General features: G+C 48.0%; 1 protein-coding gene across 1 annotated transcript in view; it reads right to left on the bottom strand.

The window, feature by feature from the left end:
- Positions 1–22408, bottom strand: part of LOC101105425 (protoheme IX farnesyltransferase, mitochondrial) — a 108029-nt gene that overhangs the window by 7975 nt on the left and 77646 nt on the right. The window contains 3 exon segments of the mRNA XM_042255687.1: positions 5698–5745; positions 5748–5929; positions 18959–19029. Coding sequence (XP_042111621.1) covers positions 5698–5745; positions 5748–5929; positions 18959–19029 — 301 coding nt within the window.

Genomic DNA, 22408 nt, shown 5'->3' with positions numbered 1-22408 from the left:
TTTCTTCTAACAGCAATGGAGCCAAAAAAAAAAAGGCAGTAAAGTCATTGGGCAGGTGGGAGGAAGGGTCTCGGAGGAGAATGGACACAGGTAAAACCCCTTGCCATGGTCTCCTTTAATGGCACAAAAGAGTGTTTTCAGGCTGAACCCTGGCTGGGCCTGGCCTCTCTGAAACCAAACTTCCCCTGGGAGAGAAGAGCCACCTGTTTACCGTTCTTTGTGCAGCTGCAAAACAGCAGACACCAAGAACACCTAGTGTTTGTTTAGCTTTTACAATTTCCACCCATTAATCTGTTTGTCTTCACCTTCCACCTGGCCCCCCAGTCCTGCCTCACAATCACCCCTCCCACCCTGGGCTGGATTCCCAAGGGGCAGGTCAGCACAGGCTTTGTACCCTCACCACTGGGGCACTGAGACCACCACTGGGAGAAGTTCTCTCTCACGTGTGATGAAAACAAAGCAAACAGCAATGGGGAGAAGAAACTAGAGCCCAGGGCTGTCTTCATGCTTATCTTACATCTTTGCTGGAGGCTGGACAGCAGGCCTTTCAGTGCTCGGGGCCCTGAGGTCTTGATAGCCCCGTGGCCACCACAAAACCACAGAAAGATCCAGATGCTAAGAAGTGAAGTGAAGTTGCTCAGTCGTGTCCGACTCTTTGGGACCCCATGGACTGTAGCCTACCAGGCTCCTCAGTCCATGGAATTTTCCAGGCAAGAGTACTGGGGTGGGTTGCCACTTCCTTCTCCAGGGGATCTTCCCGACCGAGGGATGGAACCCAGGTCTCCCGCATTGCAGGCAGACACTTTACCATCTGAACCACCAGGGGAAAGGATTAGATGCTAAGAAGGGGGAAGGGTGATTCCAAACATGGGATTTCTTTACTCCGTCAGCCATCTGTGAAGCACTGTTTTCTGCAGCTATTTAATCTGGTATCTTTCCTCCCAACGGGTGGCCAGTTCCTTCAAGGCAGGACCTTCAAGGTGAGGCTTGGGGATCCCCATTGCACATGGCCCCCAGCTGCAGCCCCTCACTTGAGATCACTGTCCACTGAGCCCCAGGAAAGGGCTTTCGCACAGGTCTGCATGGTCAGGGGCAGTGTCTATAGAGTGCTGGGGCTGGAGTGTGAAGTCCTAGCTGCCCAGCTGGGGAAAGTGAGCTGGAGTAGGGAGGGCATGGATGACGTTCCCATGTAGGCACTCATGCCTCCCGGCCCCTGTGCACAGGCTCTCTTCTTCTTGGAAAGCACTTCCCCTCTTCGAGTAAATGGGCCATGACTTATCTCAGAAGTCACTTGGCTCCAAAGTCTTCGTGCACAGACTCGGGGCACCAATTTACGAGAGCCCAGAGGCCCCACTAAAGCTCTCTGCTCAGTGATTGCCTGCCTGCTCCCCCCTGAAGATGCTGAGACAGGAGGAGTCCGTGGGAACTGGACTGGGTTTTGGTGACTGCATCTCTCAGGGCCCTGCATGGAGTCGGCTGTGGGGATGGTTCAGCAGTGGGGTGAGACCAGCAGCCTAGCCTCTATCATCACCTTGCCCATCTCTGCAAATGCCACCCCACCGTGCCCCCAGCAGCAAGTTCAGCAGAGATTTCCAAACACCTCCGTCCTCACGGCTGCTCACGGTGATCAGTCTTTGGAGGTTTAAAGACAAGAAGGGTTGGAGATACCACAGAAGAAAGGAAAGATTTCTGGCTGCTTTTTTCCCCCCTCAGAAGGGGTCCTTCAAACAAACACGACCCCTAAGATAAGAACCCAGAAGAGAGATGGCCACCTTGGTGGATAACAGAAACGTCCCCGATACCGCATCAGTGACAGGAGCATCTGCCACACCCTTGGTCCAAATCCTCGGTGTTTCCAGAGCATTCTAGCAGTGAGAACGCTCTCGGGTTCTGTCTATTCAGACTGGCGGTTCTCAAATGTGGTCCCTGGATCAGGGGCATGAATATCACGTGGGAACTTGTTAGAAATGCAGGTTCCCAGGCCCCATCCCAGATCTACTGAATCAAAGCTCTGGGGCAGGGCCCAGGAACCTGAGTTTTAACAAGCCCTCCATCCAGGGACAATGATGTATACTGAAGTTTGAGAACCATTGTTTTGGACTCTGGCTGGTGCCTTCCATATTGGAAAATGCAGTTCTAGAAGGTGACAAAACTATATCAAACATAAAACTTAGTCCCTAAAGTCCCAGCAATACAAATCATTCAACTATATTCTCTCAGATTCTGCCTTATTTTTGTATGTGTCTTTTCTCCTGTACTCATAGCTGATGCTCAAGAAATACTTGTCGATTGATACCTGGTGACTGACTTCGAATATGTTAATTTTTCCATCTCTAAAATGGAAGGTACTTATTCACTGATTCGTTATTTCATTTATCCAGTTCATTCAAAGATTTATGGCTTAGCTTGAGTTGGCTCTGCCTATCAAATCCATGTTTTGAGGCTTTTGAAGCAATCTGCAGCATCACATTAAGTAGCATCACTCTTTTGTATAAACCTGACAAGGCTTTTTGTTGTTTTAGTCACCAAGTTGTCTGATGCTTTGTGACCCCACTGTAGCCCTCCAGGCTCCTCTGTCCATTGGCTTTCCCAGGCAAGAATACGGGAGTCGGTTCCCATCTCCTTCTCCAGGGGATCGTCCTGACCCAGGGATCAGACTCATGTCTCTTGCATTGGCAGGTGGATTCTTTACCACTGAGCCACCTGGGAGAGCCCAATGAGGCGTTAGGTGTGTGATCTGATCTGTGGTGGACTAGGATTCCGGGGGCAGTAAACCATGCCGTTACTGTGTGCCCCTCAGTGCAGCTTAGAGATCTGTAGCGAAGGGATGTAACAGAAGTCAGCCTGTCAGGCTGCTCTGTGCTACACCGGGGTCAGTCCCCGCAGCCGCAGGCTTGTTGCTTAGGGCTGAATGTGCATTCTCAGGCTGCGGTCTAAAGAAAGCACAGCCTAGCCTGAGCTGCTCTGTGTGAATGAGTTTGTACACAAATGATGAGATCTGGATTGCAGAAACACTATAACTCAAATTCAAGGAAAAAAAATTTACTTTAAATATGACTGCTAGCCGTTTAGCCAGATCCAGACTGTGGCTGAACAAGGGCTCTGCCTGGACATGCGTCCTAAGTGGGAGGACCTGAGGAGCGCTTGCTCTCTGGCCTCCGGGGTCGTGGCTCGAGCCAACATGTCCCGAGGCCCAAGCTCCTCGCGGGGAAACTGCTGGGAGGATGATGGGGCCTCCAGCCTTCAGCGGGAACCTGGGTCCTTGGACCCTGCACGAAGACCTGGCCGAGTTCTCCACGGCCGCAGACTGACTGCCCTCGCATCCCTCCAGAGGTACCTGCCCCTGGGGCTGTCACACTTGGCCCTGACCCTGGCCCTGGGGCTAGGGTTCCCTAGACAGAAAAGGCAGTTTGGGGTGCCTTGCTCCTTGTGCCAGGTTTGAGGAAACTGAATAGGACCCAGGGCTGCGTCCAACAGGGCAGGTGGCCTGGCGCAGGCGTCCACGTGTTGGGGCAGCAGGACCCAGGCAGGAACGGAGCACATGGGGGAGGCAGAGCTGGGGAGCCACTTGCTTCCTTTCGAATGTCTGGGCATCACTGGAAAGGCTTGGAGTGGAGAGGTGGGAGAGGTTAGTTGGGTCAAGATTGGGGCTCCAGGCAGAGCTGAGCAGCAGGAATCTGAGCAGGAGGTGCCCAGATGTACACTTAAAAGTTTACAATTGAAAACCGGGGAGAAACTCACATGTCATCCAGTCCAGGGATGCCAGATCTGTGCCCTCCCCCACCCTTCCCTCACCCAAGACAGAGGTCACTATTGGACCCTGTTAGTGACTTGGTTTTTCCAGCAGTCATGTACAGATGTGAGAGTTGGACCATAAAGAAGGCTGAGGGCTAAAAACTGATGCTTTCAAACTGTGGTGCTGGAGAAAACTCTTGAGACAGCAAGGAGATCAAACCAGTCACTCCTAAAGGAAATCAACCCTGGATATCCAATGGAAGGATTGATACTGAAGCTGAAGCTTCTAATACTTTGGCCACTTGATGTGAAAAGACAACTCATTGGAAGAGACCTTGATGCTGGGAAAGATTGAGGGCAGAAGAAGAAGGGGTAACAGGATGAGATAGCGTGGGGTTGCAAAGAGTTGGATATGACTTAGTGACTGAACAACGATGGACCCCAGTGCTCTTCCCTGCTAAGCCAGTAGACATCTCCCTGTCTGCAAAGCCACAGTCAAGTCACAGTTAGGAACTGCTCAGAGCCTGCAGAGGAATGAAATCTCATGACCTTCCTTCATCTGCACTAATACACCATCTCTATGAATGAAGTAGACTTAACAGCAACTCACTGAGTCTTCACAACACCTCCGGGAGAGACAGGCCGTGACAGCCTCATGTGGGAGGCGAGGAGATGGCCACCTGAGGAGGTGAGGTTCTGTTCTGAAGGGCAAAAGCTAAGTGGGGAAGGGGCGCCAGGGTTCCAAACCCAGGCCCCCTCCCCAGGGCCACCGCTGCCTCCCCACTCGCAAGAGACTTTGGCTTCAGGTTCGTCACAGAACAGACCGCCAAGTACGCATTAGGATATTACATTTGCAGATTCGTGAGACTCCGCCATTACAGGATATTAAAGCCTCTCTAAGAGGCCATCCAGTGAAGGTGTCCTTGCCTTTGTGAGCTCGCCAGGATGGAGTGTAAGGGCTTTTATGAAAGTCTCAGGGATGTGGCTTCTGGGGCAACGGTTTATGGTCACCAGCCTTCTGATCACTCATTTGAAAAATATGTACTTACACAGACTGCAAGAAACCTCACCACTTCCTTCCTAAGTGTCGGTCAGGAACACTAATTACTTGACTAATTAGACTGCGAAACTTCCCTTACAGATGGTAAGAAGGACCTATTTTCACCCCACAAATTTAGCCGTGACATCCCAGCCAAAAACCTGGAGGAACGTTTCAATGGTTTTATTGTAGACAGCATGAACAATTTAAGCAAATCATATAAAAATAAATTAGAAACTAATGAAAATAGTCTGTCCTCTCTGAAGAGGGGAAATGACCTGGTTCTGGGGAGGGAGAAACCTGCTGACGGGGCTGCGTCTGCCGGGCCAGGCAGGCGGGGGCCCAGCCCGACACCTCCTCAGGATGTGGGCCGACCCTCCGCAGACAGGCCTCACTTGGCTCCTGACTTTCAGGCACTTTCTTCTCATTCTGCGTGTCGTCCTGTTTCTTCCCAGCCGTTCCCTATGCAGAGAGCGTCTGCTCACTCGCTCAGAGGCCAGGCCGCACGGCCGCCCTGCAGCTCCGCACTCAGTGCCTCCCCTGGCCACATTCGTGCTCTTGCCAGAGGACTGCCATTGCTGTCTAGCTGCTAAGTCCTGTCTGACTCCTTGTGACCCCATGGACTGTAGCCCACCAGGCTCCTCTGTCCATGGGATTCTCCAGGCAAAAATACTGGAGTGGGCTGCCACTTCCTCCTCCAGATTCAGGGGTCAAACCTGTGTCTCCTGCATTGGCAGGTGGATTCTTTACCACTGAGCCACCGGGCAAGCCCCTGGCAAGGCACTAGCACAGAATAAAATGTCTGCCACCAAGTACCGCAGCCCAGGGAAGGACGCGGGCTCTGACTCACGCTGGCCACCCGTGGGAGCTGGTGTGGGGGACCCATGCCTCGGGCCTGTGGAGAAAGAGGCTGCAACACTCACCAGCATCCAGGCTGCCTGTGGCTGCGGTCCAGCCCATGACGGGGGGATGGCCCCCACGACTGCCCCCACCCATGTGTTGGCGATGCTGACCCTCTTGAGCGGGGTGTAGCAGCAGGTGTACAGGAAAATGTTGAAGAGGCCCAGGGCGCCCGTGAGTGGGTTCACGCCCCAGGTCAGCAGAGCGACTCCAGGAACCGCACAGCATGTGGCGAAGGACACGGCGAGCAGCGGGCTGGAAGAGAGAGCAGGGAACACGGGTCAGTGTGTGGGATCAGAGCTGAGCAGGGGCGACTGGGCCTGGGGCGGGAGTGAGCTAGAGGCAGCACTGGCCTGGCCTCCTCCTGGGCCCAGGACATCCTCTAGATGTCATTTAACACGAGGAAGGACTTGCCTGCCGGAGCACAGCTGCTCCTTCTGTGTTTGCCAACCGAGGTTCACAAAGCGAGGAGGGCGGAGGCCTCTGAACGCTGGGTTTGAAGGAGGCCCTGCCCCACCCCTCCCTGGCCGGGGGTTGTCTCGACCTCCCCATGCTCATCTGGGCAGGAGCGATGACGACCCCCTCCTCCCCGGGCTGACGGGAGGGCTGCCCGATCTGTGCCTGTTCTGCACATGGTTCGCTGCACAGCTGGTGGGAAGCAAGTGGTTGTGACGGATGAACCCCTCGGAACCCAGTATTTAAGATATGGGCACAACCAGCATCTTACTTCTGGCAGAGTTCTCCCCATTTATTTATCCTTTACTTAAAAACATGGCCCAGTTAGCAATAATGGGTAAGACTAGCGTGTCTGAGTACACCTACGTATAATAAATTACAGGCTCAGCATGGCACCAGCTCCACACAATGAGGAGACTGTCTGTAGTGATGGCACTTCCTGGGCCGGAGCACGGTTTATGGACACATGACTTTCGAAAGAGGTGGCACAAAGCTGTATGTCAAATAAATGTCTACAGCGTAAAGATGACTGCAAGCCTGGCCCTCAACAGAGCCCGCTTTCTGAAGTGGACTTTGTGCGGCATCTTGTGAAAGGCTTTGTGGGAGCCTGGATGAACTGGGTCCACCAGACCCTGCCTGTCCTCATTCTTCCGGAAGCAATCTAAGCAGGTGCTCGAGCCTGCTTCCCCGAGGAGAGGTCACGGTTCACTCCTAGGCCACAGCATGTGCCCACAGGGACCTGGGAGTCGCCAGTGTGCAGCTCCGAGGGTCTCTGGTTTTGGCGAGGCCATCAGGGCGAGGGCGGTTGTCTGTCCCCTGCAGGCATGGCCTGTGTCTGGGACACTGCCCACCTGCCCCTCAAGGAATAAGACGAGCTGGGGGTGGGGCAGGAGGGCAGCAGAGCCCACCTCCTGGAGACCAGAGGGTGTCGAGGTGCTGGCATGTAAAGGGGGTAGGACCCTTGCAGAATCCTGGCTCCCACGCTGACCTGGGGACCAGCACTGACCCCTCTCTCCCCAGCTGTGACTGCTTGGGCCTGGAAAGAGAGACCACCCAAGGGGTATGTTGTCCTGGCAATGGTGATGGAGACCCTCTAACCATACCCGAGACTTGTTGTGTGTTCAATCTGAGAGTGAGTTGCCATCCCCTTCCCCCAACCTCCTTTGCATCTCACATCTGTGACGCCCCCTAGAGGCTGCTCAAGCCACCCTGTCCCCTCTCCATCCCTCCCACCTGAAGACCCATAGCTGGGGCTCCTCCAGGGCTCATCTCCCTTCCCGATCTTCAGAGTGATGGTGGCAGCCCCTCTCCTGCCTTCTCAAGACTCCAGCCCTGTAAGAGGCAGCTTTCGCTCTTCTGTAAGAGGGACAGATGCCCTCATCTTGACTTCTTCCCCCCCATTTTCGCTCTCATTTTTCAAGGTAGACTCTCCAGTTTTGCTCTCGTGTAACCACCTCCCTGGTCCGGCTTTTTCCTTCTGAGCGCCTGCATCCTCACCTCCACGGCCTTGTTCACCCTTCCCCCAAGGTTCCAGCCATCCTCTCCGAGGCCGAGCCTGCCTGCAGAGCGACTGTGCCCGCGGTCCCACCTCCTGGTCCCTCCCTCTCCTGCTGCACACCACGGAGCTGGACTCCCTAGTGTTCCTGTTGGGCAGAAAACATAATCTTCCAGAGGCAGGGGGACGGGGCTGCCTGGGGTCACTTCTCACACTGCTCGAGAAAGAAGACCCCAAATGGTTGAAAAGCAGGGCAAGCATTATATCTGCTCTTCTTTCGATCAAGTAGTTTATAGCTTATAAGAAAGATATTTTTTTCCCTATGGCACTCTAAAAAGCTAGTTTTACTTTGGGTGGGAGAAAAATGTGGCTCATAAACATTTTTATTTTTCCTGAATTGGACCTTGTGTAAAAAAAAACAAAACTGTTCACTCCTTCTCCAAGTGCTCTGGAAGCCCATCAATTCAAAGGTATCAGTGTTATGAAAAGACCTTTCACAAAAGCACATTTGAATGTAATTGATTGAGATAGGTGATTTTACCCAGAAGTTTAGTTTCTGACCCTTGTCAGAATCACAGAGCATCATGAGGTTCAAGTTTGGTGTTTAAATCTGCGCTCAGGGCACAAATGAAAACTGGGGAGGCTGACAAGGCACGTAAACAGGAACGAGGATATTTACCCCGGAAGCCACAACCGTCCTCAGCACCTGGATCCTTGAGGGACCCACTTCCTGCTGGTCCAAGGAGCTAGGGTCGGCTCATGTTGTGGGCAAAGGTGCTCCAGTGGCTAATTCTGTGAAGTTTATTTTCCTGCGGTTTACTTTTCATAAGCATATATGTTTAGCAACAGAGGGATGGATAAAGAAGATGCTTTATACACAGACACACAGACACACAGACACACAGACACACACACACACTGGAATATTACCCAGCCATAAAGGAGAATAAAGAATGCCACTTGCAGCAACATAGATGGCCCCAGAGATTATTATACTAAGTGAGGTCAGACAGAGAAAGACAAACACTATATGATACAACTTATACACGGAATCTAAAAAAAAAGATACAGACAAACTTATTTACAAAACAGAAGTAGAGCACAGAGGTAGAAAACAAACTTATGGTTACCAGGGGATGGAGCGGGAGGGATAAACTGGGAGATAGGGACTGACATATCCACACTACTGTATGTAAGGCAGATGACCAATAAGAACTTACTGAATAGCACAGGGAATTCTACTCAGTGCTCTGTAATGGCCTATACGGGAAAAGAACCTTAAAAAGAGTGAATATATGTATATGTGTAACTGATTCACTTTGCTGTATACCTGACACTAACACATTATAAACCAATGCCCCAATTAAAACTTTTTAAAATAAAATAAAAGTATGTATTCTCACCCTACATTTGAGAAAAGGGAGGGGTAAAAAATCATGTTATAAAAGTAACATACATTCACTTCAGAAAATTTAGAAAATCACACAAAATATTCTAAATTAGCTATTCAAAGAAACATGTTGCTTTATATCTTTCTAGCTTTTTTCCAATGATATGTCTACTTTAAAAACAACTGAGAACACAATGAACTGTGGCTTTGTTATTCTATTTTCAATATATCTTGATAATTTCCCTATGCCATTAAGAATAACTACATCGTTATCATTAATGGGGCTTCCTGATAGCTCAGGTGGTAAAGAATCCACTGGCAATGTAGGAGGACCTGCAACGTAGGGTCAGGAAGATCCACTGGAGAAGAGATGGGCTACCCACTCCAGTATTCTTGGGCTTCCCCTGTGGCTCAGCTGGTAAAGAATCCTGCAATTATCATTAACAGCTACATAGCCTATTTGGTGGGCAGGCCATGATAATTTCAATCAGTATGTCCACTTACTATTTTTCCATTGTTTTAATTAGAAATAATGTTGGGATGAGTATGTTACAGACAGGTCAGTGCTTACAGCTCTGATTTACCATAAATTCTGAGACTAGGTTCCCAGGTTACTGGGGCAGATGACGTGCATATTTTTAGGAGTTTTGACTTCCCAGCCTGTACTCGAGAGTTTATACTCTTTACCTCCCTCCCAGCGGTGTATGAGAAAGTCTATTCCCAGGATCTGTATCAATACTGGGCATGAAATTCAAAACAAAACAAAACTGAACAAACTCAAACAAGTTCGCTGAGACAGTCTTATCCCCATTTTACAGATGAGAAACTGAGATTCGGAACCAGGACCTGTACTCAGGTTTCCTTCTGGGCTCATTCATGTACCCTGGGCGTTCCCCTCTAACCAGTACGTGGGGACACTGGTCTAATGCCACTTACTGACCATTTCTGGGGTCTGCTGGGGTCTTTAGGCTGGTGGCCTTTGGCTCAGAGCAGCTTCCTGTGGACTCACAGTACCTGTAGTTCACACCACTGCACACGTAGCCTAACTTCCTACTGCGTCCCCTGAGATGGAAATGACTGGCAGGCACAAATTATTTTCATAAAAGGGACAGACTTGGGATGTAATACACTGTGCAAGACAGATATGGTCTTCATCCTGGGAGCGATTATCCTGGGGTGGGAGACGGTAAGATAGGACAGTCGAGTGGGGAGCAAGCTGCCAGGGAGCAAGAACCCAGTTCTGGGGTAGCAGGGGTTTGGGGTGGACACAGGAGGTTCAGGGACTTTTAAGCCAAGCCTGGATGGACAGATGGGGGAGGGGGCAAGCAAAGGGTGGGGAAGCGTGTTTCAGGGGTGGGAGGGTCAGAGAGCATAGGTTGCAGAGGGCATGGGGAGGCCTCTGGGCAGAAGTCCTTTCTGCTTCTTAAATTGAGGAAGAAAAGGGTCTGACCTGCTTCTGAGAAGGAGCCCTCTGCCTGCCAGGGGGGACACCATTTACTTCCCTCTCAGAAGTCCACGTTAGGTGATTTTTTGAGGAAAGTGACTTGCCATCACCCCACTATACAATTTTCATCACATGCTTACTTGAGAGAGGACTTCCCATGGCTCAGATGGTAAAGAATCTGCCAAAAATGCAGGAGACTCGGATTCGATTCCTGGGTCAGGAAGATCCCCTGGAGGAGGGCATGGTAACCCACTCCAGTATTCTTGCCTGGAGAATCCCATGGACAGAGAGCCTGGCACGCTACCATCCATGGGGCTGCAGAATCCGACACAACTGACTGACTAAACAACAAACGTGGAGAGAAGGAGGGGGGCAGGTAGCAGGCCCCCCTTCTGCCCAGTGGCCTTGGGTAGACTGACATCAGGGCTGTCTCTTTCAAGGCTTCTTTTTTTTGAATTTTTTTTTTCCTGGACAATTTTGTTACATTTTACATACCTTACAAGTTAAAGGAAACCTTGTTTGAAATAAGGCAGAATAAAAGAGTTAAATAAAAGAAAAGTGAGGGTTTTGCTTAGAATCTTTGTTTACAGTGAAAATACATCAGTGAAAGAAGCAAAGGGCTCTTTTTGAGACTGGAAACAGGAAGAAGAGGAGCAAGAATAAAGAGAAAATAAATCAAGTGGGGTATCTGGTTATTTTTTTAAAATTCTGATTTACCATGAAATTTTTAAATATCATGGTGATACTAAAGTTGCTTAAGTTTAGCTGTTTTAATAAAGACATCTGTTTTTGATATAGAGAAAGATTAGAAATATATGATCATGTCTCATCTTGGTTACATACAGCTATGGTTTTCTGCCTTATTTTCATAAAATATGCTCAGAGCTAAATCTCAAAGACTTGAAGGGCAATCTTGTCAAACACCGACTTCTTATTATTTTAGGTCAATTATTTATCATACTCTTTCTCCTAATCATACTGCTCAGCCCTTGATCAAAAGGCCCACCTCCTCTCCCTGTTCCTATGGGTTCCGGTAAGTACCCTGAACCTAGAGAAGGACACCCTTTGCCCCATTATTTCTCCTTTCATCAGTTATTCTCCATTTAAGATTTTTGTTTACATTTTTATCAGTCTTTTTTGCTCCATTCATCATTTAATTTCCTTAGCAGTTCATCTCCACTTCAAGTGCCACTCTGAGGCCTGATTTCTAGACCTAAGATTGGAAGGAAGGTTAATAAGGAAGCTTCCTTGGGTTTCCCCGGGCTGGGGGTGACCCCAGAGAGGACCTCCAGAATGTCAATTCTTAACTACAAATTATAAAGGTAAGAGGGCGTGAAACCTTTTTCTAAAGATAACAATTATAACGGAAGAATATTTCTATCTTCAATTATAACTTTAAATCAAGAATTTGATTATGGCAAATCACAAAAATATAAATCAGAGCCAGAAAAAAAATAGGTTGATCACATGCAAAACATTTTTTTAAAATGTGCTGTTACAAATCTACCACAGTAGCTGTGATGGCTTTCATTGAGAACCGAGGAATTAATATGTCTGTGAGTGGATACTGCTGAAATGAATTTATGAAGGAGAGATGATAAAAGCAGGTGAATGGGCATGACAACGTTGCGAACATTTCTAATTATCAATAAAACAGGAAAAAAAAGTACAAATAAGGAAAACTGCATTACTTGATGGATGGGGAATGGAGATGGGAAAAGGTCCAGTAATTTTCTTGAACTAAAAAAAAAAAGAAAATCTTTCATATCCGTTTACTCATTCATGCAAATAGATTCACGGCTCATGCTGAGGGTGGAATGATGGTTCATTTTCAAACTCACATCCAAAACTGAATTACATTTTAAATGGAGAGACCTTTCTACTGAGCACTAGTGTGAGTGAGGTCTTTCTACTCGGGCGTTTCCTGCCCAAGGCTACCACGGAAAAGAAACTAATAGATTCGAGTGGGGGGAAATTTGCTAACATGTTTCTATGAATTATTTATTCTTCTCATAAAATCTAGTACTTCTTTGTTTACTAAACACCAACCTTTAGTAGCTCTATCAAAGTGTAATTTTCTATAGAAATTAGGAACAAATGAGACTATACAAGCTTTAATTTGACACCTACTTATTCCACTTAAACACAATTTAAGTTGCCTGACTTTTAAATGAGTTACTGGAGAAATGTGGCCTTTCTGTTTAAGTAATGTGTCAGAGAGGTCTATGAAATGTTATATGAAATCAAGAAGGCATTATATTCTAAGCAGCTCTGCAGGTAATCGGTTTACACAAAAACTAATCTCATACTGATTGTCATTTTTCCAGAATAAATGATTTTTAAATTATAAAATAAAATTCCCTTTCTTCAAAAACAAACAAACAAAAAAAACTCAAAAGCGTAATCAAACCAAGCCAATTTAACTTTAATTTCCTGAATAAATCCCACATTTGAGCTTTGACCTGAGTTTTTTTGGGGAAGTCTCCACAAATAACTGTTTTGAAAAGGGGTGCTCTTACAAATCTACTACATTAGCGGTGATGGGTTTTATTGAGAACCAAGGAATTAATATTTCTACAAGTGGATATTGCTGAAACGAATTTATGAAGGAAAGATCATAAAAGCAGGTGAACGGGTGAGACAGGGATCCCGGATCTTCCAGGGACCTGGGGGTGATAGAGGAATTCAGTAGGTGGTCCCTGCCCTCACGGGTGTGAGAAAACACTGAGATTGGACCACTACCCTGGAAACTTGGTTTTCATGGACAGCAATGAACAATAGGAATCTTCTCCTTAAGAATTCCGGAACCTTGGTGCAAACTGCACATTCTTTTTAATTGGAGTATATACTTGCTTTACAATGCTGTGTTAATTTCTGCTGTACAACAACGTGAATCGGCTGTATGTATACATATATCCCCTCCCTCCTGAGCCTCCTTCCCATCCCACCTCCTATCCCACCCTCTAGGTCGTCACAGAGCACCGAGCTCAGCTCCCTGTGCTATGCAGTAGCTTCCGGCCAGCTATCTATTTCACACATGGTAATGTATATATGTCAATGCTATGATCTCACGCCGTACCCTCCTCTGCTTCCCCACGGTATCCACAGCCCCTCCTCTATGCCTGTGTCTCTATTCTGGCCCTGCAAATAGGTTCATCAGTACCATTTCCTAGATTCTGTATAAATATATAGGTTAATATATGATATTTGTTTTTCTCTTTCTGACTTACTTTATTCTGTATGACAGACTCTAGGTCCACCCATGTCTCTACAAATGACCCAATTTCACTTCTTTCTATGGCTGAGTAGTATTCCATCGTATATATGTACCACACATTTATCCATTCATCTGTTGATGGACACTGTACCGTTCATCTTTATATGCCCTGTACCTAAGGCTGGGGCCCAAAATGTGGACTGAAACAAACTTTTACACATCAGGCAAGACAGAGAATGTGATCTTAAGACGACTGCTCCTGCAACATCAATCAACGGGAGTAGCATTTGATGATGGCAAATCTTTCACATCATCTCATTTGAAAGGAAATGGCAACCCACTCCAGTATTCTTGCCTGGAGAATCCCATGGACAGAGGAGCCTGGCAGCTACAGTGCATGGGGTTGCCGAGAGTTAGACACAACTGAAGCGACTTAGCATAGCACACTTGAAAAGAGAGGAAGTGAAGTGACAGGAGGTTAGACCAAATGATTCCAGGTATTAATAAAGGTGTTTGCTCCTATGATTTATTTCTCACGTGACTGCAAGGGATTGGCTGTGTAACTGTGATATGATAGTTAACTCTTCATATTCATGGTTCTTAGAATATTGTGGGCATTTTCTGGTTGTAAACAGGGGCCTGGAGCCCAAAGGATCTCCCATCCCAGGATTGCTGTCAACAAATATTGACAACTCACGATGCTTCCAAAAAGTCATGAATGCACTCTTCCTTCTTATGACAATGAGAGAAAGAGAGAGAGATTAGGAGACACCCTTGGCCCTCTCATCCACCCACTGTGATGATTCTGAGTGATGATATGAAATCTGAGTGATGATATGAAAACAGACTTTCTTCTGCCTGTTCTTCCTACTATGGCTCGGCAAGATGGAATGATTTTATTTTAAGGAAATGTTATTTTATTTTATTTTCTGGACATTAGCACCACTGTTCTTTAAGTTGAGACCAAATCTGTTCTTTCTTTTAATGACTGGTGAACACTAAAGAAAAGAAATTTCTACACTTATAAAATGTTTATCCTCTTATTACATTTGCAGTATATACACACCGAGAGACTAATCATAACCACCCGGATCCTGCAGAGCTTCACCCGGGCCGTATGTGTCTACTAGACCAGCGTGACAGGGGGATGAATAACATTCCCAGGTCCCCTGCAGCCCGCTAAATGTTTACATTTGCTTAAGTGCTTACTGGTAAAACCTTCAGTAAATGTGAAAAATGTCTTCTGTAAATCCCTATAATACTTTGGCTAAACCTCGTTCTTGAAGTTAATAATGCCAACTAAACAATCCATTCATTTCACTTCGAAAACTCAATCTTCATCACTCATTTCACAACCAGGTATGGGCTGCCCCGAATTCCGAGTGTTTTAATTTATCCCCTTGAAGAATAACCTTCCTCTCTGCTCTTATCGCTCCATCTCTCCGCTCACAGCCCACACCTAAAGCTTACAGGTTCTGGATCACTCTCGTTGGATCCATTAAGTTGGGAAAAGTAACGCTGACATGTATTCTTTCCCTGTCAACGTGAGGGAGCTGGAAAATGGGTAATTCAAAGGAGACGGAATGAAAATAACTGAGAAGGCCCAGCCCATGTCTGATTTCTTCAGGGAGCTTTCACTGCCCAGCTGGTCTTTATCTGAGACTTCCCTTTCTGACCTCCCAGAGAACTTCTCGTTTGTACCAATTCATTCCATTTCCCTTGATCCATGTTTATGGGCTGCCCCATCTCATCTGCTAAGCACTTTATGCATGTGGCATAATTTTCCACCCAGATTCAAGGCCTTTTGAGCATGATTTAACAATAAAACTGACAGCGCTGGTTCCACACTAGGTAATCAATACAGTCTTAACAAATTGAATTAAACAAGGGAATTATTTAATTCTAAAACACAGAGAAACATTTGGTCTTGACATCCTTATGATTAATTTTAGTTAGAAGAGACCAGGAAAAAAGGTTATTACTTAGAAAAAAAATACACAAGCTCTCTCTCTCTCTCTCTCTCTCTCTCTCTATATATATATATATATATATATATCTTAGAAATATGAGTCTGTAGGACTTCAAGTTAGAGAAAGACGTATATCTCTGTTCTGTCTGAAAACTAACAGGAGAGTGAAGAGAAGACAGAAAACCCCAACTAGAACCAGGAAATGCTCCTACAGAAGAGCGGCCGGGTCCAGGAGGACAATGAGAGGATGCGCAGGTCCGTGACCTGACATCACCGCTCAGAAAGCCTCCCCGAGGCTCTGACTCTGAATCAGAGGACTGGGGCATACAGAGGGTGCTCTGGGTGGGGGAGCGGACCCCAGTTAGAAGGAGACCAAGTAGAATTAGGGCCAAGGAAAGCACAGGCTGCTGGATAAAGCAGCCGTGTAGGAATGCCTGGGTACTGCCCCTCTGTGAGACTCCGACCCATGCTTAACTGTCCTCCACGCCTTGCCCTTGGCCCTGGGCACTGGACTGGGGCTCAGCCAGCAAACCTTCTCTCACCGGGTCTTGGACCTGACACAGAGGACTCGGCCAGCAGGCCTGGGGGTCAAGGGTGAGGTTCGTAGTTCAGTGATGAGTCAGTTTAAGTGGAAGCAGGGTTTGGTGGGGGCTTCCCAGATGGCACTGGTGGTAAGGAACCTGCCTGCCAATGCAGGAGACATAAAAGACAAGGGTTCGATCCCTGGTTCAGAAAGATCCCCTGGAGGAGGGCACGGCAACCCACTCCAGTATTCTTGCTGGGAGAATCCCATGGACAGAGGAGCCCAGTGGGCTATGTCTATAAGGTTGCACAGAGTCGGACACAACTGAAGTGACTTAGCATGCACGCTCGGAGCATGCACGCTCGGGGCTTGAAGACCCAACATGCAGAGGAATGAGGTGGAAGCAAGCAGTAGCCTGGACACAAGGGTGGAAGGGATGAGGGGACCACGCCTTCTAGAAGACTGGTGGTAAAAAGAGGAGAAGAAAAGAAAAGCCAGATGGAGCAGCTGACTGAACAGGCTCCTCTCTGGGACCAAAGGACTGCTCATCCAGATCTGAAGTCAGAGCGGAAGGACCCAGTGGAGTAGTAGGGCTGGCAGAAGCGCTTGAAGGCCCAGGGAGGCTGAGCCGAGGACGCGCCCTCTGCAAGCTGCTCTCCAGGCCCTGAGCTTGGGGATCAGAAGGCAGAAATGGGGTCCCCAGCTGCCAAAAACAGGTGTCAGATTCTGGTGGCGACAGCCTGCGGTGGACAACACCTGGTCCCATCCTCCTGGAAGAAACAAGGGCTATCTGAGGAGGAGTTTCTGAGGACATTCACTCTGGACCACTCCTCATCCTCTGACCCCTCCCCTCTGCCACTTAAAAACCACAGAGTCCTCTTTATCCAGTTAGGATCAGTGCTGCAAGCAAAACTCAGAGCTTCATCACATGGACACTGGATGCGTGCGTGACAGGTAAGTGACAAGAAGGAAGGACGATACTCGTGAGGGTGTAAAACAACAGAAGTACGGACAGCTCCAGGCATCAAACTCCGTCTTGATTTTGCCCACTCCCCCCACATTGCCCCCCTTCCCCTGGCGTCATCCAGGCTCCAGAGCCCTGGTCCCCTGGGCACAGCCTTGGCCATGCTGATGCTCAGCCTCAGAGGCACAGATGCGGGGGTGTGGCCCCCAGTTAACAGAGGTCAAGTCTGCAGGGAGGAGCTGATCCTGGGGGTATGAGCGCCGTCCTGACCCCGGAGCTCCTCTCTCCAGATGTCCTCAGACGCAGACGTCAAGCTCTCTACCAAATGCTCCGAGACTCCGGTCCAGCCTCGGGCCTCAGGAATGCTTCCTCAGTGATGTGGAGGACACTCGACTCAAGTTCATCAAGTGGCCCCCAAGCCATTAAAGACTCTGATAGATAATCCTGCCACAGAGGCCCGGAGCCAGAGTAAAAGGCAGAGGGCCTCGGGGTCCAGTGTTTCCAAGGAAGTTGAACCAGCCACCTGCAATTACTGCTCTCTGGACGAGACCTCCAGAGAGACTGACAACGGGCCCTGCGAGAGTGAGGAGGGGTTCACACACGTCATCTCAATATAGAAACACTTCTCCTTTCTGCTAAAGACGTAAGAAGCAGTCTTCTCCCAAACAGTTAACGCTTTTTTTTTTTAACCTTAAAAATTTTAGACACGCAGAACTGGCATTTTATGTAGGTAACTGACAGATAGTTGAAAGTGCTGTCCTCTGTATTCTCCTTGGGAAAACGAAGCAAAGGATAATGCAATGTCATGGATGTTTATGGCCATGAAATGGCATTTTAGCTGTGAAGATTTTTGTCCCTTTGATTCTCAAAAATGTTAGAGAAATTTTTTTGTGGCCTAAGATGTAAAGGCTGTGCTTTTACCATAACTACTTCAAAACTAGCCTGTTATCTCAATATGCCTTGTTTATCAAGTATGTATTCAGGGTCAGTTTTTCCAATATCTGAAGCGTCAGACACAAACAGTAGCTCAGTAAAAAGCAAGGCCTGAGCACAAAGTCTGGCGAATGAAACCCTGGGAGGACTTTCTCAAGACGCTGCGAGCCGTGTCCACTCAGCCCATGTAGGTCAGCCCTAAGGCGGAAGTAGATTCCACTCAGAGTCATCCTTCATGATTGCCTGAAGTCACCATAAAGGACACACGGGCTTATGTGTGTACAGTTTTGGGAAACAATGACTAGGTCCACTGAAGTTTGAGGATGGCTGAGTTAAATTAAGAGGGAAAAAAAGAAAAAAGTCTGTATTTACAGGGCTGGGCCCTCAGAGGACCTGCCTCCAAGACAACTTTGCAGAGGCGAGAGGTGGAGAGCCGAGAGGGTTCTATGTCTGGGGGGGGGTGGATGCCCTTCTGTCTTCACGCCGATGACACAGGCGTGGACTTTGGCTGTGGTCCTGAGGCCAGGGACAGGGGTGAGGGGTGCGGGTCGGGCACGGTGGTATTCTTCTCACTTTACTGCTCAAGGCAAAATACAGGGAAAAGGGGACTTCCCTGGTGGTCCAGGGGTGAAGAATCTGCCTTGCAATGCAGGGGACAAGGGTTCCATCCCTGATCAGGGACCTAAGGTCCCACACGCTGTGCAGCCACTAAGCCCACGTGCCACCGTGACAGAGTCAGACCACCACAAGGAAAGATCCTGCAGGACACAATCAAGACCTGATGCAGCCAAATAAATGCATAAATATTTTTTAAAAATACAGGGAAATGATTTGGGACAGATGCGCAATGGAACATTTTGTAACATGGAAGAGACAGACATTCATGACTTTACCTGATCTGTCCACGAACTAGAGGTCTGTTCTTTGTCCTGTTCATGTTTGAATCAAACGGAACCTCAAAAAACTGCAAAAAGATTGAAAAAAGAATTAAATACAACATGAAATAGTTATTTTCTTTCTGCTTTAGTTCTACAGTTTTTTCCACAGCAAATTTCATTTTAATTTTGATACTGCAAATACTCCTGGTACTCTTGAGAGAAAACTTCTCTGTCTGGAACTTGCAGTAACTGAAAAACACAGGTTAAATACATGGTTGTGTTCTTCAAAGCCACTGTTTCAGGTTTACAGCATTAGTGCAGTACACAATTTCAGAATCTTTCACGCATCCTGAAGACTGAATCAAGCAAGAATCAACTGACCTCGGAAAATGGGCTGCTGGAGTCAAAGGCCGGGTCTGAAGGAAATATTAATAAGAAGTCAGATGGGGCTGTACAAAAGCATTTAATCGTCTCCCACTCTCCTACCGCTGAATAAATGTCAACAGCATTTACTCTCACGTTTCAGTATTGAAGTTATAAACGATAGAGGGAGACCATGACTCAGCTGTACATCCATTTATGCGCTGAATACTGGGGTTGTTTCTATTTTTTGCCTATTACTACTGGAGTGGGTTGCCATTCCTTTCCCCAGGGGATCTTCCCGACCCAGGGATCGAACCTGTGTCTCCTGTTTGGCAGGTAGATTCTTTACCACTGAGCCACCAGGGAAGCCTCCCATTTCTTATCACTGAATATATGTTAATAGTCTTCACTCTTGTGCTACAGGATTACAGCGACTCAGCTGGGAGAGAAATGAACATGCCCTAGGGATTAATAAAGGGGCTTTGCCTCCTCTTTCAAGGAGTCTATCAGTGACTTGTTGGTTGTAAAGGGGAGAATTTAATCCTGTTTATTAATACAATTATTTTGCCATCACCTTATCTGGAAGTATGACTGAAGGGTGTGTCGAGCGCCAGGCTGACCAGGGCGAGCCCTAAGGGGTCAGTGCCGTGTCCATTCAGCTTACCGGGAATGAGGCCGCCCAGACGCCCCCTCCTCCCAGCTCTAGTCTGGGGCACCTGCGGAAGCACCTGGAAGGTGGGAATGCAGGAGCGGCCATGTTTACACCTGCAAAGCTGGCGTGAGGTCAGGCATGACTGTGGCTACACACAGCAGCTGGGGCCTGTCGGCTCGCACTGCTGGCCCTGAGGGACGCTGGGCCTGCAGCTGCCCTGGCTCCTGCTGGACCTCCCTGGGCTGCACCCCACGCCCGAGCTCATATGCCTCGTGACCTTGGGCCACATCTGTGTGCTGCTCCATGGCCAAGTGCACCGCTCTCCTGCAGGTCACCTGCACCATCAAAGGTGCAGGTGTGAAAGCGGAAACGGACACCGTGGTCCAGTTTGCTCTCCTACATTTGGGATCCTCCTGCGGATTCTGGGTCACTCCTATCTGCTTTCTTCTGCCTTCCCCAGGCCCAGCACCAGATACAAGGCCTGCATCCCACCCAGGGTTGCACCAGCCCACAGCATCCTTACCAGGATCTGCACCAGGCCTAACCCCTATGGTAGACCCTCATATTGCTCACAGTACCGCATCCTGATCAAACCTTAACTGATACAGACCTCTTCTCTACTACTTTCAACAGGGCCACTGTTTTAAAAAGTAGTTAATGGTAGCTCAGTGGCAAAGAATCTACCTGCCATGTAGGAGTTGTGGGTTTGATCCCTGGGCTGGGAAGATCCCCTTGGAGAAGGGAATGGCTACCCATTCCAGTATTCTTGCTGGGGGAATCCCACAGACAGAGGAGCCTGGCAGGCTGCAGCCCATGGGGTTGCAAAGAGTCGGACACAACTGAGTGACTAAATGACAACACACCAAAACTGTTCAATTTGTCCACCTTATCTATGATCTCAGTGACAGGCTCCCTAACACTTGCGAATTTATCATCCTTAAAGTCAAAGAGAGCTATACAAATAGGCGCTCAATAAATGACAGAGTAAATACACCATCCCTGAAGGTTAGTCTATTTGTAGAGTGAGTTACACTTTGAAATGATTTACAAGTGTTAAAAAATTCTTTGCCTGTGAGAGTCTATATTCCCTATTGAAGGAGTTCAAGTTACACACATGCCGTCTGCTCACCTTCCTTCCCTCCCTCAGTATTCAAACACATTCTCTAAGTATTTCTAATAATCTTTCCTTCATGACCTATTAATTTGATTTCACAGGACTAATGAGGATTCCAATTACAAATCATGTTCTTTAACTGTGGGTAAGGTGTTATCCAATATAACACAGAAACTCTTGTGAAAATAACTTTCTTGGCAGTTCTCGAGTGTCTGTGTGCACGCACCCACACACACACTCAGTTCAGGAATTCTACTGAAAATTTCATCTGGATGAAAAAGATGTTATTGTTTCTATGTTCCTGGCAAGTCAGCCATCCAGAGATGGGAACTGAGGTCTAGGACGCAGCGACTGAACCCCAGGGTGCCACAACTTGGCACCAGCTTCTGACTCTCATGGATGCTGAAATGTATCAGGACAAGCAACATCTGGGTAGAAACAGCAGCTAACCAAGACCTTTGGGTCCTTCCAGGGAGGGATCGACAAGTCCTCCCAGCACCATGGATCAGAGCTCGTTATGCCGCTTTTCATGCATTTTCTGTAACGCTTTTCAGTTGGGGTCACGGCTTTGGTCTGGCTATCGAAGCCATGTTCCCAGAACATAAAGCAGTGTATCTTCAGGTGAGACATTTAAGCATTTTAGAACACAGACCTAGCTTCATCCACTCACATTCCACGCCACCCGCCCCGCACTTTATCATCCTTTCATAATGTTATTATCGTTTAAGTTGGCTCCAACTACTTGGAGCCAGAGAAGTAAAACTCCTACAACTGATGGTGAAACTAAAATACCAATGCAGTCTTACCATCCCTTAAAACATACTGTTCACCGACTTTTCATGCATCCTCCCTGTTTTGAATAATGCCCGCAGTGGTTCACTACTTCGGGAAATGCACGTGGACAATCGCTCAGCCCATGCCCCTCCTCTGAAGGCCCCGGTCATTAGGTCACAAATGGCCATGCCACCCTGTGCTTTACCCCACATCTGGACACAGTAGCTGGTTTACTGAGAGGGTATCTGATTCAAACAGTCTCTGCATGGGGATTTAACAAACCAAAAGCCCAGGCAAGTTATGTCCTCCCCACTCCTGGGTTGCCTGTGGCCACAGAGCAGGATACATGGAAATGGAGGAGAGGTCCCACACTGACGCCTTGGATCCATTACCTCCAAGGCTCCATCTCCACCTTTTCTAGCCTTGCATGCATGCGTGCTAAGTCACTCAGTTGCGTCCGACTCTTTGTGACCCTATGGACTGTAGCCCGCCAGGCTCCTCTGTCCATGGGATTCTCCAGGCAAGAATACTGGAGTGGGTTGCCATGCCCTCCTCCAGGGGA

Source organism: Ovis aries, chromosome 11 (genome assembly GCF_016772045.2).
Source record: "Ovis aries strain OAR_USU_Benz2616 breed Rambouillet chromosome 11, ARS-UI_Ramb_v3.0, whole genome shotgun sequence".
Lineage (NCBI taxonomy): Eukaryota > Metazoa > Chordata > Mammalia > Artiodactyla > Bovidae > Ovis > Ovis aries.
Note: the sequence above shows the minus strand (reverse complement) of the source record. Positions and strands in the feature narration are given on the sequence as shown.